Genomic DNA, 15,054 nt, shown 5'->3' with positions numbered 1-15,054 from the left:
AATCTAATTAAGGAAAGGTTAAAGCCTCAACGTTAGATTCACCTCTTGAATACACTTTCAGAAAAGTAGGAACAAGTACAAAGTTACCTGCTACTCAGACTGGGACTTCTGAATACATCCATATATTTGGACTCATAAAATGGGAACAACAGATTCTCACCACCACAATTTCAATAATATTACTGCTAAAATCTTGTCTTCAAATCTAGGAAAGTTACAGCTCTCCCACTTGCACGTATTCTATGCGGAACAGCCCCTTAACGCATAGCTTTGTCTTCATTGCAGATGACGTCCTTCCAGCTAACATCCACTACATTCAATAGTATAAGGCTGATGTGCAAGACTAGTCACAAATTATCAATAGCTAAATTAAAGAATTTGAGTACACATATTCATATTTGACTACCCTCGCATTTTCTTTCACCTACTGCAGTATAATTTTTTGAGACTGGCTATATATCAGAAGAGTAAATAAAAAAGCATTACCATGTGCCACTACCAGTGGAGAACAATTCAGCCTTGGAGAGACAGAGAACACTGAATGTAAACTAACAAGCAAATGGTACTGCAATTAACTCCCTTTCATCTTCTTCAGTTGCACTTCATTTTAAACTTTAAAGACATTAGGAAAACTGAAAAGCAGATACAGAGATACATACCGCTGACTAACTGCAAGGGTCAAAGCTGGATAAAGCTACTGAATGTGAAAAACTGGAAACAGGATGAGGTACAGAAGTGCAACATAAGGATATGCACCTGATGATTTACAGGAATGTCTCCTCCTCTGTGCCAGAGCCCATCTGGGCTCAGCCCATCAGAAAGCAAAAAAGGCCAGTAGACATTCATCAGAGGATGGACTTCGAGGTCTAAGCATGATGCAAAGGCAAATTAAAACCCAAGTATACCACATAGGACACTATACTTGCTCACCTAATTGGCCTGAGATAGATTTTTTTCTTAATATATATACACACACAGACACAGAGCAGTTGCACCTTGGTATCACACTTCAGACTCTAAGCAACTGCTTGCAGATTGGTTTAGAAACAGCCCCACACTAACTGCTGAGGGTAAAATCAGGCTGGGGAACACATAACACCACGACTAATGCCATTGCACAGACAAATACAATGTTGACAGCCAGGTCCTCTAAATAGCAATCTATTGGGAAAGTCACAGAAGAGACAAGATAGCAATACCATACCAATCAAGTAAACAGTCAGTTCTACTAGAGACACATTTCAAACCCCCATACCCTGCCTGTCCCCTCTGCTAAAAAACCTGAAGGATCAACACACATTTCACCTACCTACCTATGCGTAACCTAACACGGCTATGGCAAAAACATGAAAAAGGGAGTAAAATTTGGTGATGCTGTGACACCCAAAGTAAGCTGTAACTACTTTATAACCAATACTCCTGATCCTCTCCACTTTGTATGAGAATGGAGGATGAAAGTAACACAACCTTTCTGAGCAACCTGTTCCCATGCTTGACCCTCAGTGCATGTCAGCTGCATTGCCACAACTTTCAGTCATCATCTCCTTCTACTGTGCACCTAAAACCAAAACTCCACACTTATACCATTACCTGAACTCTGCAACCTCCTACTGGGTAACTGAAGACAGCAATTAGATCCTCCACGAGCCTTCTTAGCCTGAAGATGGCCACAGGACTCATCCTCTCCTTCAACTCCACGTACTCCATTCCAGTTGCCTTCAGCTGCACGTCCTTCATTTTGGTAATATCTTTATCACACTAGCAGGGCCCTAAACTGGTCGTAACACTCCAGACTTAGCCTGATGACTGCTAAATACAGGGTAATCATTCCTTCCCCTCTACCTGCCAGCTATGCTTTTGCTAACACAGCCCAGTACACTGCCAGTTTTCACCACTGCACAGGCACACTCTTCACTGACAGTCCATTTGCTGTTCACCAGGACATAAAGGTCCCTGTTTGCCAGCACAGCTGCGTGGGTTTGTTCCTTTTCAGAGGAAGTCTTCACATTCATCTTGGTTAAACTCCAGGAAATTTCTACCAGTGCTTTCTTCCACCTTGCTGAGGCCCTTCTGAATGGTTTATCTACCCTCCAGCATATCACCTGCTCCCTCCTATCACTGTGTATTTCATTTGATTTCTTTTATGTACAGTTAGACATAAAAAGGTATCTAGAGGCACCTTAACCAACATGCTAATAATACATACTTTTGGTACATGCACAATGGCATCAGACAGCCATAGATTAAAAAAGAAACATGACATATTGAGGGACAAAGAAGTCATACACTGAACAATAAGGCCTAATAACCTTGGATAACGGCACGGATACATACAAGAAGAGTTTTATAACTTATGAGATGTGTCATAACCATTAATATGGCCTGAAGAAAGAACACTGTTGCAGCCTGTCACAGAGCCCATTGAAGTCCTGGTTTGGCACCACAGAGCTTTTTCCCTGCTGGCACAGAGCCCCTCCATACTGAGGAACAGATGATGAATGCTTCCTGACATGCCAAGATGAACTTCCTCAGTCACGCTAGTACTCCCTACATTATTAATTCTTCAGTCATTGCCACAAAACATTTTATCAATAGCTTGGAAAAGCTTCACAACCTGAACAGTAGGACTCTGAATCAGAAATGTGACATTCTCTTCACCCCCACCCTGAAATCCTAGCAATTTTCTATGAGCTTGGTGGATTGAAATACGGAAACGCATTTCCTGAACTGAAGATTATCATGTTGAAGAATAAACCAAGTTGTCTCAGGTCCACAGCAAGCAATATCTGTCTTTCAAACTTCCCCAGAGTAAAGAAACAAGAATAAAATCCTCAATATTAGAAGAACTATTCTTCTATTCCTCCCAGGTCAGGCTTTTCCTCTTATGAAATAAGCCAACAGTATTTATTGAATTCACTTAATCATTAAACCAAAAGCTTGCTTGTAGGTACCAGTTTTCAAGGTCTTCTTCAACTACAAGTTTAGCTCATCCTCAGTAATTCACACCGTCTTTGATATAATAAGCAAAGAAACAGGATAAACCCCTTCAAGAGGCTTGCTCCACGTGATTTGTTCTTTATTGCAAGACGAGGCTCAAAAGATAATGAGCATGATAAACAGATCAGCCTTCAAAATGGAAGAAGTTGTATTGCACTCAAGATACATGGCTGCTGATTACCACTAAACTTGCAGCAGCATTTAACGTACCATACACAGTCTGTAAGAACATCTGTGCTACCTGCCGGCCCTAAATTCTCCCCCCCGCACTCCTCTTTTGAAGTAAATTGCCAGAAATATCCAACACTGTTCTTTTCCCAATACTTTTGCCTAATATTTTCCCCCTAAGGTTTTTTTACCTCAGGACAGCCTGACAGTAAGCCCAAGTAGGAAATTAGCAGCTATTTTCTTCCACAAAGATTCAGATTTTTTTTTTTCCATCTTTCAACTTAAATGTTTTGTTCATTATGGGACAGCTGTTAACAACATGGGGACACAATAGTGACCAGAAAGCTTCACAGACAAGAAGTTGATTATATTGCTAAATGTAAACTCGATAAGAATGCAACACATCACAATACCTGTCCTGCACAGCTTTGACTAATAATTCAACATCTCAAGAGTGAGTCAAAAACTTTTTAGCAGGCCTCACTATCAGATAAGGAAGTAGGAGTATAGTATCAAGATGTCGCAACAAAAAAAAAAAAAAAAAAAAAGCAGAAACAAGCTCAAGAAACTGATGGTGCTGTGCAGAAACTTCTTGTTGCTGAAAACTTGGAAACATCACAGGGCTGCTTTAATCTCCTAAATCTCAGCAGCTACCCAGGAGCTTGATCACAGAAGCAGCAGAATGAATGAAGGATTTCAACATTTGAAAACTAAAATATGTGGTAAGGTCAGGAAGTGGAATCATACATATAACCATCAAGGAATCAACCGCAAAGGATAAAAGATAGGACATCCCTCCACCTAAATACTCTGTCCTATCTACTAGCCTCAAGATCTGGAGCTCCTAGTCAGATGCTAAGGAGTCACATCAACTTTTCAAAGCTATAAGTAATAACAATCTGAGGAAGAATGAAGAAATGAATCCCTGATTTGGAAAGATATTCCTCATGTACCTCAAATGCAGCCAGTATAAAAGACAGGGTAGCAGTGCCTGAAAAACAAAGAGTAAATATCACTAGATCCCCCTGTATAGGAGTCTCAGCATCAGTATGTTCAGAACTGATACAGCCCAACTTAACCACCCATGCAGAAAACTTCCCATAAAGTGGAGGCAACTGGAGATCCGAGTACTCCATAATTAATCTAGGAGCATTCTTTACTGACACCATATCAGTATTGTTTGTCCTTTATGCCTTTGCATTTGATTGACTGCTTCAGTACAAATGCATTGAATCTCAAGACAACAAAGTGCGTAAGCATTGGGAGTAGGAGAATACAGAAACACAGTGTATTGACATTTTCCTCAAATTTACTGTTTTCACATTTGGAAAAAACCCAGTCTTTTCTTCTTCATCCCTCTCACAAGTGATAACGGACAATCTATTAGAAAAATAAGCATTTTGAATATTATAAAATAGGAACTACAAAATGCATATGCCCTGGAGAAGATTTAAGTATTCTTTGGGTACATTTAGTAACTCTTCTCCCACTACTTTTAGTCATAAGGAGATTTAAAAGACCTTGGGCTTTCCTTCATCATCGATGCCAACTGCAGATAAGCTACTTCTCAACCGGACGCTCACATATCCTTTATTAATTACATACTAAAGGTTTCTCATCTCAAATCATCTGCATATATTTTCAAACAAAATCTCTCAAGATCTCTAATTACAATACAGCGGATATGTTGCAATAGTACACATACTTTACACTTCATCACGTCATTTTTCATCATTAGCTTTGGGATAAATCAAGTAGGATAGAATAAACAGGCATATATATTATTCAATATTAAACACTTGAAAAGAAAAAAAGGACCCCAGGAAGAGAGTAATTTTAAAATGCTACTCCACAAATTGGAGATTCTTCTGGAGAAGAATCCCGTAGAGATATTCACACATGCATACACTTTTTAAACAGACTCTGATTTAGCAATACACAAACAGAAACAGAAGTTGCATTCTCAATGAAAGAGAGATTCCTCCATCATCCTAAGCAGTTTTTACCCTCAGTAACAACCCTGATCAAAGCCAATACTTTTGTTCTATTCTTGTCGCGTGCCTGATCTGATCAAATACTGTTATCTACGCATAGATTACCCAAGTTAGTCACCTACGTCACCTTTGGAAATGAGTAGAAACAAGCTATTTCCAGGGTGCAGCTCACCAAATCCTGACACATATGGCTAAAACAAATCCAGAGGCACCTGGAATACAACTATTACCCTTCATTAAGATTTGAAGGAGTCTAAGCTGAAGATCTAGCTTAGAAGAGAGATGGCTACAAAGTAAAAGATATTAACTCCAACTTTCCTGTTTGAGGAAATTTAGAAAGAAAGGGTCTATTTCATTAATTACTCAGTTCTTTATACAGATAAGAACTCGAACCGGTTGACATGAATGCTACAAGCCTAGGAAAGATAGGATATTACCTACATTTCCAGTTGAGCAGTCTTCCAGTCTTCTTACTGCCTAGTCCTAGTTAAAATCACAAAGGCAACATTGCTCTGCCTATGTTATTTTTCCTCTTCACCCACCCAGCTCTTTATTAGGTCACCTTCAACTTAAAGCATGTTAGTAACAGCATATTACATAAAGTCAACAATATTGTAATAACACCATACGTTCTCTGCATTAAAGTTCACCAGAAGAATCCAGCTAAATGCAGAGCATGACTACTTCCATGAAGTCCACCAAACAAAAAACCCCGCAAAAACTATACACAAGCTGCACCTTTCGATCTTGACAATAAGCAGTGAGGAAGGGGACAGAAGAGACCCAGTGCCTCGCTGGGTAGACACCATGGAGTAGAAAACTAAACCCCATCTCCCAGATCAAATCCACGTCTCTTGTCAGAGAGAAGGGATAACATTCACTGCCAGCAGTCAGGCTCCGAATACAGCACGCCTTTCCATTCTACCAAAAGATTCAAATTTCAATCCACAAAATGTCATTCCAAACATCAGTACACAAAGATCTGTTACGTGATCTATTACATCACAGAAGTTAGCAATATTTTTAAAAACAATGACAAGATCACTAATAATTGAAGACTAGGATATTTAAAATACATAGAAATGTTGAGTGTGTTTGATGTCCATGTGTTCCTACTTAGCTAACATCTGGCACCCAGAAAGATGGATATCTGGAATTCTCCTGCACAGAACTTTTTTTTTTGTCAAAAATGGAACATCAGATGGAATACATTTCACTACATAGGGTTTCTCCAATTTATCTTTGTATTATGTCCAGCTTAATATAAAAAACCCCCACATTTTGGAATTTTAGAAACTTCAAAATCACATCCTGCAAACTGATCACTAGCTCTGCTTTATGCTTATTCACACAGAATTGTCAGCAGAGGTCTATGAAGACATATCATAAATTCATGAAAAGCAAAAAGGTAGTTTGTACATGTGCACTAACCACTGTTAGACCATCTCTCTCATGCAAAACCACAATACAACTATTTAAATCCCCGTTACTATTGACCCATGAACTCTAGAAATTATTCAAGAGCGCTGTGCCTGCACATTGTAGAGTCTTAGAATTTCACGCAGAAAACTTAGAATACCAAACAGAAAGCTGGATTCACAGAAAGATTCATGCCACAAGAGTAAGTTTGCCAACCATCTGACAAGCATTTTCTCCGTTCAAAACCTCCTCTCATTCATAAAACACTTGAAGTGATTATTTTGCAGCAAATTATTTTCTTAGCCTTTGTGTCTTGTCAGTTTGAAAACGTATACAGGACATCATCTCATAAATCAGATTTCTCCCCTACCCAGGTATAAGTTATTCACAGTGCACCAAAACAACTGATTTACCAGGTCTGAGGCCTGGATACTTTTAACATTCACAAAGTAGATGTTAACCTTAAAGTAATTATTCTGATGCATATGCAAGGATTCCTCTTGAAGAGATCATCAGGAATGCAAAACAATGTTTTAGTCTATCAGAATGCTTGAAATTGTTTAGTTTATAATCACAACTATAATATTTATGATCTGTCATGTTCTTGACCTAGTCTTTTAGTCATATGAAAGAGTAGCAACCAACCTGGATTTACTTTGTCACGCAGAGAAGTATGGAAAACTGCAGATATTAAAATAATGTCCACAGGCTAATCTATTTCCTCATAACAGTCTTCCATTGCAGAAAGCTACTTTCACTGTGATTTTTGTTACAAACCTGCCACTGTCAAAAAGCAAACCACCTAAATTATCACCTAAACTCACAGGGATATCCATCTCAGACAAGCAGCATGGCGTCTGCTCAAAAAGATCACAAATGCATTTGCATAGTTTACACATCCATACATGTTTTAAAACTGAATGTACAAGGGGGCTTGGGGGGAGGAGTAAATTAGTCAGAATTTATTCTTCTATTTCCTGTCCACACAGATGTAAGGCACTGCAAGACATAACACCAAGTAACCACATGGGGTTTTTTGGTGGGTTTTGGCTTTGTTTGTTTATTGGGGTTTTTTTCACTCCCTCTGACACCTGTATATTTGCATCTCTTTGAGATACTAAACTAACTGATTTAACCAGAAAGGCCTGCATCAAGACCCAAGCAAAGAGTTCTTGACTCTGTAAACCATAATTTCATAGGAATGTTTCTGTAGTCAATGAAAATCAAGTATTTTCCTTTCCCGTTTCTCCCAAAGCAGGTTATCAGGATGGAGTTTGCTTTGAGGACTTTTTAGAGTGATTTACTACAGTAAAAATTTACCAATAATTTAAGTCATACTGTTCACTGCACAAAGTAAGAACAAGAAAAATACTGACTTTAAGTAATACAGTTCTGATTACAAGGTTGTCAAGAAGCTAAGCCTGAAAAAAGATCACAGGACTCTGCTAACACAGCTAAATCAGCACATTTTCTATTTGGTGACCGATGATTTCAGACACGTACAGGAAAAAGCAAAGCTACCCCAAACCCACCTAGCCCAAGACAGACACCATTTCTATTTTCTAGTTGCCATCTTCCTAATGAATATTGTAGTTACTAACCCTGCTTTCCAGATATTTTAACACTGATATTCCTCCCTCCTCTCAAAATACAAACCTTTCATAACTTAAGTTCTTAATGTAATTACATGAGATGTGCTTAGCCAACATAAATCAGACACTCCAGGCTAAAGAATCAAACCTCTTCAAATCTATATTTAAAACTTCAGTGACTGTAAGAGCCTGTATAATTAGTTACATTGCACACACATACGCATAAATAAGCTGTCCTTCTAATTCCGCAAGTACTCATTAAAGATCAGCTGCACAAGCTTAATTACTGTCAGTTCTTCAGCAACTGATCCTGCTGCTGTGCTATAACAACATTACGATAGCTAGCAGATTTTCTTACTACTTCCACTGTAAGCTCCCTTTTCTCAGTGTGTGGGGTCTTTTAAACATTCCAAGATAAAAACTTAAAAAGACCAAACCCAAGGAAATCGACATTTTAAGGTGCTATTAGCAATTTGAGATATAGTTAAGATATTTTAGTTTGCTGTTACTTAACATAAATCAATCAAATAACAAAAACAGAATCAGAATAAAAAACTCTAACCTTTGTAATACATAATTATGACAGCCAACTTTTTTTTTTTTTCCTAAATTAAATAACTTGGGTGCACAAACCTAATCAAGATAACTTGATTCCAGGACACACTTCTGTAACCTCCATTAGGGAGGACTGTAACAACTTACTATTAAATTTGAAAAGGCTTAAAATGTTTCAGTGTGAGAGATTCTGATGAAATGTACTTGAGAGGGATCTTGGATGAAACTTCTAACTCTAGTATGATTACCCTAGAAGAAAACACTCTAACATTGGGTCCTATTTTCCAATATATCCTCCTTCCTTTAGGTCAATTATTTTCCTCAATTTACATTGAGATGTACAGATGTAGACACAGAATCAAAAATAAGACAGTCATTGACCAGAGACTAAGTAGAACAGGACTTGCTTCACTGTAACTCCACAAAAGCAAAGAATTAGAAAGCTAGAAGCACTCTGTTTAACTAACTCCATCAGACTCCTAGCAGTACAGAGATGTTGTACACGTGTAACTCACCAGCATCCCACTAAGATTGTCCTCCACGTCACTACACTTCAGCTATGGTAAGTGCTGCTCTACAACCACATACTGGAAATTCTAAACATCATGACCCCACAAGTATGAAGAACAGTAAAGGCAAACTTACAAACGTTTGGCAGCTTTTTCTTTCGACTTAGTGTATCTCTCTTTTTCTGTTCTTCTGCAATACTTTCCACCCTGCCTTGCCAAGTAAGTCACAAACTTGCTTTTCAGTCCTAAACACCAAGAGCAGAAAGCCCAAACCAAACATTTGTTTGGAAATTCTTCCTAAAATAGCTAGGTGAGTCTGAGCAAAACAAACAGATTTTTTATGTAGACAGTTCTTGGTCGCATACGTCTTAACACTTTAGATGTGGCTGAGTTTACCCATGGGAGCAGCCTCAGTGATTTCAACAGTACAGCACTGTAACCACACACAGCTTACCGCGCTAGAAACTCCTGCTGAATAAGAGAGCTTTGCTTGCTACTCGCAGTACTGTCACGCAGCAGGTGAGGAGCAGGCTGCACTGCAGCACCATACCCGCTGCAAGCCAACACAGAAAGGCCAAATTTACTGTTCTTCTAATTTCCACGTTTTCTTCAGAAAGTAATAAGCAGACCAAAGCTTAGGGTTAGGCACATATTCTAATTTCTCTGGCTACTGAACAAGACCTATTCCACCTAAGTTAAGTAAGTCACTTGCCCATATTACTCATATTTTAAAGTGACAAAACACTCCCTGTTACCTGGGAAACAGATGCTTAGTGACTACACTTTGGTTACACAGTACTGAAGAGAGAAAAAAAAATAATAGATCTAGAAAGTCACGAAGTGGCATGAGTGACCCTACGTAAGCAGGAGGTGTATCTCAGCTGGCCCCATGTAGATAGATCAGAATCAAAGCCACAGAAGAAAAGCAACGCACATATCAGGGACTTCAGTGACAAGTCAATCTTACCTACGCTGCAGGCCTGCCTACACAAAGCAATGCTTCAGCTCCATCCAAACTGAAGACTCCCCATACAACTCCCTTTGAAGGGAGCACACTATAACCACCAGTTCCACCCAGAACCTACCCATGATGTACTTTTACTAAGAATGGTAATTGTAACAGTTACATTTATATTCTTTCATCTACCTCCTTCATCCATCATCTGCTCTGCAGCTGAGGTCTCAGGAAGTGAATACAAAATTGAATAAAAAAAAATTTCAAACTTCAGCAATAGTGACAGATAACGACAAAAAATTATCTAAAAAATACAGTTTTTTACTGATGCATTTTTAAAGACTGGAATAGACTGAAGGTTATTCTAGAGAGTTCTTACAATTGCACACATCACAAGCACAAGAATGTTGCTTTTTCTATTATTTGTTGTTTATCAAGATATTTAACTGTTACTTTCAGCAGATATATTTCCACATCACTTAAACTTGCTTCCCCTTTCTAAAAATTCAGGTTCAGAGCGATTCATGTGACTGCTACAGTGTCTATCTCACTCATTAAGAGAAAACATCCTTTACTTAAAAGAAAAAAAAATGAAAATGAAACATCAGTGTAAAAGCCTCTACCATTAAACTCTGAAACTGAAATTCTCATTGCTTATAGATAAGGAGAAAGTATTATTTCACAATACTATTTGCATACAAAAAACCACTCCAGGAATTCCTGATTACATCAAACTTGCCAGCACAGCTCAGTTCTGACTACTCAAGGACTGCTCCAAAGCCCCTCCCCAAGCAGCTTCTTCATTTGATGGGAAGTCACGGACACACTTTAGGAGAACTGCAAACGCATTTCCTTGCTAGATCTTTGGTCTGTCCATACTCTAAGAGAGGGAGTCATGAGGGATAAGCATGTGATTTTAGCAAGACTATTTTCAAAGTAGCTTTAAAAAAAAAAAAAAAAAAGTTTGCCAGTTTGTACAAGTGTGCCTGAGTCCATAGCCTTTCCCTTTTTGAAATCAGTTTTCCCTTGCCCTTTTTGAAATCAGTTTTCAAACCTCAAGTTTCCAACCCAAAACTGATCTGCTATGTCATACGTTTACAAACCTAGCGGTGCAAATAAGCCATCAGCGCTTAAGGTTTTATAATTCAAAGGTTTCTTTATCTACTGGGGGGGGGAGGGGCATGCTTTACTATGAAATAACAGACCATACTTCTGACGTGAATCCTTTATAGCCATTATTATCTATCACATATCAGCCACTCAACAGCAACAACCCATGCTCCCTTGCATTTTAAGCAAGCAAACAAATCTTTATTTCTTTGATTTGGGTAACTATGATATTCCCAATTACATCTCAAAGCCAAAAGAGATCAATACGAAGTTCATGAGAAACAGACAAGCAAGGAAGCCATGTGTCCGAAGCTCTTCTGTAGTGGCATGTTTTAAAAGATTTAAATAGCTCCCTGTGAAAACAGGGATTTGGTGACTCAGGAACTCTGATTCACCCACAACTATAAGAAAGTAAACTGTGACATTTCTACACAGTAAGTACCTCCCAGCAGGTTTATTTAACTGCTCCAACAAGTATACTGATGGGAAGGATGGAGACTACACCCACCTGCTCAGCAAGGTCAGGAGAAAGCTGCAGCTCCGCTTTGCTCTAAGATAAGGAACACAGCACAGGAAGGTGCACAGCACACACTGCTCCCTGCAAGAACACTAGGACTTTGTAACCACCTTGCTCTACACTAGTGTCTCTACCATCCCTTAATAAAACCACTGCAGTAAACTCGATTTAGAAGGTTTCTAGTATTTGGTTTAGGTAATTCATATGAACACTAAGAATGATCAAAGTTATAACAGCAAACACTAATGACTAATAATGAAATATTAATTTCTTCCAGAAATATTACAGGATTTTTCCTTCATGATTTTAACCACTTCTTATCAGTTAAAAGTTGGGAGGATGTTTTGGTGGCATCAAATGATTACACCATAAGATTTTCTGCAATTTCTTCAAAGGCAGTAGCATCACAGAGTGTCAGAAAGACCATAAGGTAATAGAAGACCCAGACAAAGTGTTTTCCACAGTTTCTCTCCCTGAAGAAAAGGAATCAAAAGGTGCAAAAGGACAGTGATACAAAATGAGTTCAAATTAACTAGTATGTCTTAACTTGGAGATAGCAGCACACTTCTGCTCACAAATTTTAGTCACAATTTCTTGCTTTCTCAAGTGTATTCTATACTTCAGCAGATATCAGTAATTTTTTAAAGTATATTTCATGGTACAGTTCTGTAGTCAAATTAAGTCGATTTAAGACTTCATTGTCATCAGACAGGATGGACCCACATTAAACATAGTTGTGCTGTAAAGCATGTGTACTAACAAGCATGTCCAACTCTGGGCAAAGTTTGGTGGAACAGCTAAGCCAATGTAAGAGATCCCTGCTGCCCAGGGAGGGGAGGGGTCTCACTCCCCGCTGTCTTCCTCTAGCCTTGCTTCTGGCGGTGAAGTTTCCTCTTCCTCCTCCCCAGAAGCTTTAGGAGGGTTCATACCCCTTGCAATGCTGACTCAACTCACTAACCAAGCAGAAAACCACCCAGTCTCTTCTGACAGTGTCTTAGCTCATTGAAGGATCCAACAACATAAGTCACAGTCTCCAGAAAAAAACCGTAGCAGAAGCAGCCAGGGACAAGCTGGCAGCAGAGACAGGAGCAAAGGAGGGAAAAACAGGAACTCCAACTTCTGCCAGTGGTGAGCCATTCAAACCTTCTTCTCTAAACTCCTCCACAACCCAGAACCACGTGATTGCTAAAGCTGACACAAAGAGGAGGTGTAAACACACAGCCAGGGACCAGAGGAAGAGCAGGACTATTTCCCTCAACAGTCAGAGTTCACCCAGCCTGCACCAACCACAGACCCACAGGCGCTCCAAACATGGGCTCAGCACAGGACAGGAGAGGCACAGCAGTGACACATCACATCAAGTCACGGCACCCTTCCATCAGGTACCAGGCATGGAAGGTGGGCCTATGTGCACAGACCAGCCACACATCCAACAGAGAGGCAGAGTTATGTTGAGTAGATACAACAGTGCAAACAAAACAAACCAAACCCCAAAACAAATAAACAAACCATAGAATGGATATAAGCATAGGGAAAGATGAAGGGGAAAGTTGCCCAACATAGCAGAAGTAAGCCTACAGTAACAACAGAGAAGTGGTCACTCAAGTAGGGAGAAACAAAAGAGTACATGCCTTGGTCTGACAATGGGAAGCAAGACTATACTGAGCTTGTTTAGTACTGGCACCCCAATAGTGGGCAGGTTGAGTATGGACATACGCAGCAGACGCGGGCAGGAGACGCTGGGAGCTGAAGCGTAAGCACAACTCTGAAGAACCGGAGACAGGCCACTGGGGAGCTCACACCCCGGAGCCGGAGCAGGCATTGCTTCGGCTGCTGATCACTTCCTGCACCAGCTGCCTGCCGCCCTCCGCCCCCCATCCGCTCAGGGGCGAGAGACCCCGGCAGCGCTCGCTGCAGACCGAGCCACCTGCACAGGAACCCCAGGTCCCGCGCACCGCCCGCCCAGCCGATGCGCCACACGCGCTGCCCCTTTCCTCGCACCTCCCACACCCCGCTCCTCCCCACAGCCCCCCGCACCCCAACAGGCCCCGCACCCCACAGAGCCCCACAACAACCCCTTCCTCAAACCTGGCCCCTGACCTCCCTACGCAGCCCTCACAGCCGCCCCTGCCCTGCCACCCTACCCTCGCCCGGCCCAGGTAACCGCCTCCCCGCAACAGCGCCGGCCCCAGCCCGCCACTCTCCCCGCAGCCGGTTGCCCACGGCTCGCCACCACTTGTCACCGCCAACTCCCGTCCCCGCAGCCCGGCCCGCCCCGCCCCGGCAGCTTCTTCCCCACCCTGCGGACACCCAACCCCGCTTCCTGCCCCTCGGCGCGGCCCCCAACGCCCCGCCGCTCCACCGCGGCCTGTCCCCCCAGCACGGCCCCGGCCCGGCCCCTTCCCGGCGGCACCTGAAGCGCGGCGAATCCTTCAGGCACTCCTCGAAGTCCACGGTCACCTTCATCCTGCCCTGCCGCGGGGCGCGCCGCTCCCTCCGCTGCTGCTGCTGCTGCTGGTGGTGGTGGCGGCGGCAGTGGTGGTGGCGACAGCGGCGGGGCGAGCCCGAGGCGAGCCGAGGCCGGCCGCCGGGCGGGGCTAGGCGGGGGCGGCGCTCATGGAAGGGCGACGAGGCCCGGTAGCGGGGCGCCTGCTGCGGGAAAACCCGCCGAACGGCCCTCCTCTGCCCGCCTCCCGCGCCCAACCGCGACTGACGGCCCAGACAGCCACTGAGCGGCAGGCCGCAGTAGAAACAGCCAATAAGATGCTGACGTGGGTGGAGCTTCCCCCAAAGCGGCTTAGGGCGGGGAAAGGGCAGACGGCCCATCCAGTCGCGGCAGCAAGGGAATGGTCCGGCCAATCACAAGGCGACAGAGGAGGGCATAACAGGAAAACCTCCCAATAAGTGAGCCACTCACAGGAGGCAGCCAACCGTCGGGTGCTGCAGGGATTACTTCCTCATCGGAGTCCTGAAGAGTGACAGCCTAGTAAGCCAACAGAAAAACCCCCCATTGGCCTCCTACCAATTGGCAAGCTCCATTGCCACGGCTACCTGGAAGTCCAATCCCAGCGCTCATAAACACCGGGGGGGGGGCGGGAGGAGGAACACGGGACAGCTCCGGCGCTGCGATAGGCTGGTCCGTCCGTCGCTCGCGGCGGATGACGTTGTCCCGGGGGCGGGACCCTGTCGCGTTGGGCGGGGAGCTGCGGCGCTGCGCAGGCAGTCGTTTCTAACTGTG

General features: G+C 42.4%; 1 protein-coding gene across 3 annotated transcripts in view; it reads right to left on the bottom strand.

The window, feature by feature from the left end:
• Positions 1-14,400, bottom strand: part of ACAP2 (ArfGAP with coiled-coil, ankyrin repeat and PH domains 2) — a 66,637-nt gene extending 52,237 nt beyond the window's left edge. For 2 of the 3 annotated variants that reach the window (XM_086754465.1, XM_086754466.1), the window contains exon 1: positions 14,230-14,400. In XM_086754465.1, the coding sequence (XP_086610591.1) occupies positions 14,230-14,282 (53 nt within the window). In that variant the 5' untranslated portion in view covers positions 14,283-14,400. Of the gene's footprint in view, positions 1-10,948; positions 11,009-14,229 lie in introns of those variants that run through there. The other variant, XM_086754467.1, reaches the window with a different exon arrangement.
• Positions 14,401-15,054: the final 654 nt, after the last annotated feature.

Source organism: Chlamydotis macqueenii, chromosome 9 (assembly GCF_036417535.1).
Source record: "Chlamydotis macqueenii isolate bChlMac1 chromosome 9, bChlMac1.mat, whole genome shotgun sequence".
Classification (NCBI taxonomy): Eukaryota; Metazoa; Chordata; class Aves; order Otidiformes; family Otididae; genus Chlamydotis; species Chlamydotis macqueenii.
Note: the sequence above shows the minus strand (reverse complement) of the source record. Positions and strands in the feature narration are given on the sequence as shown.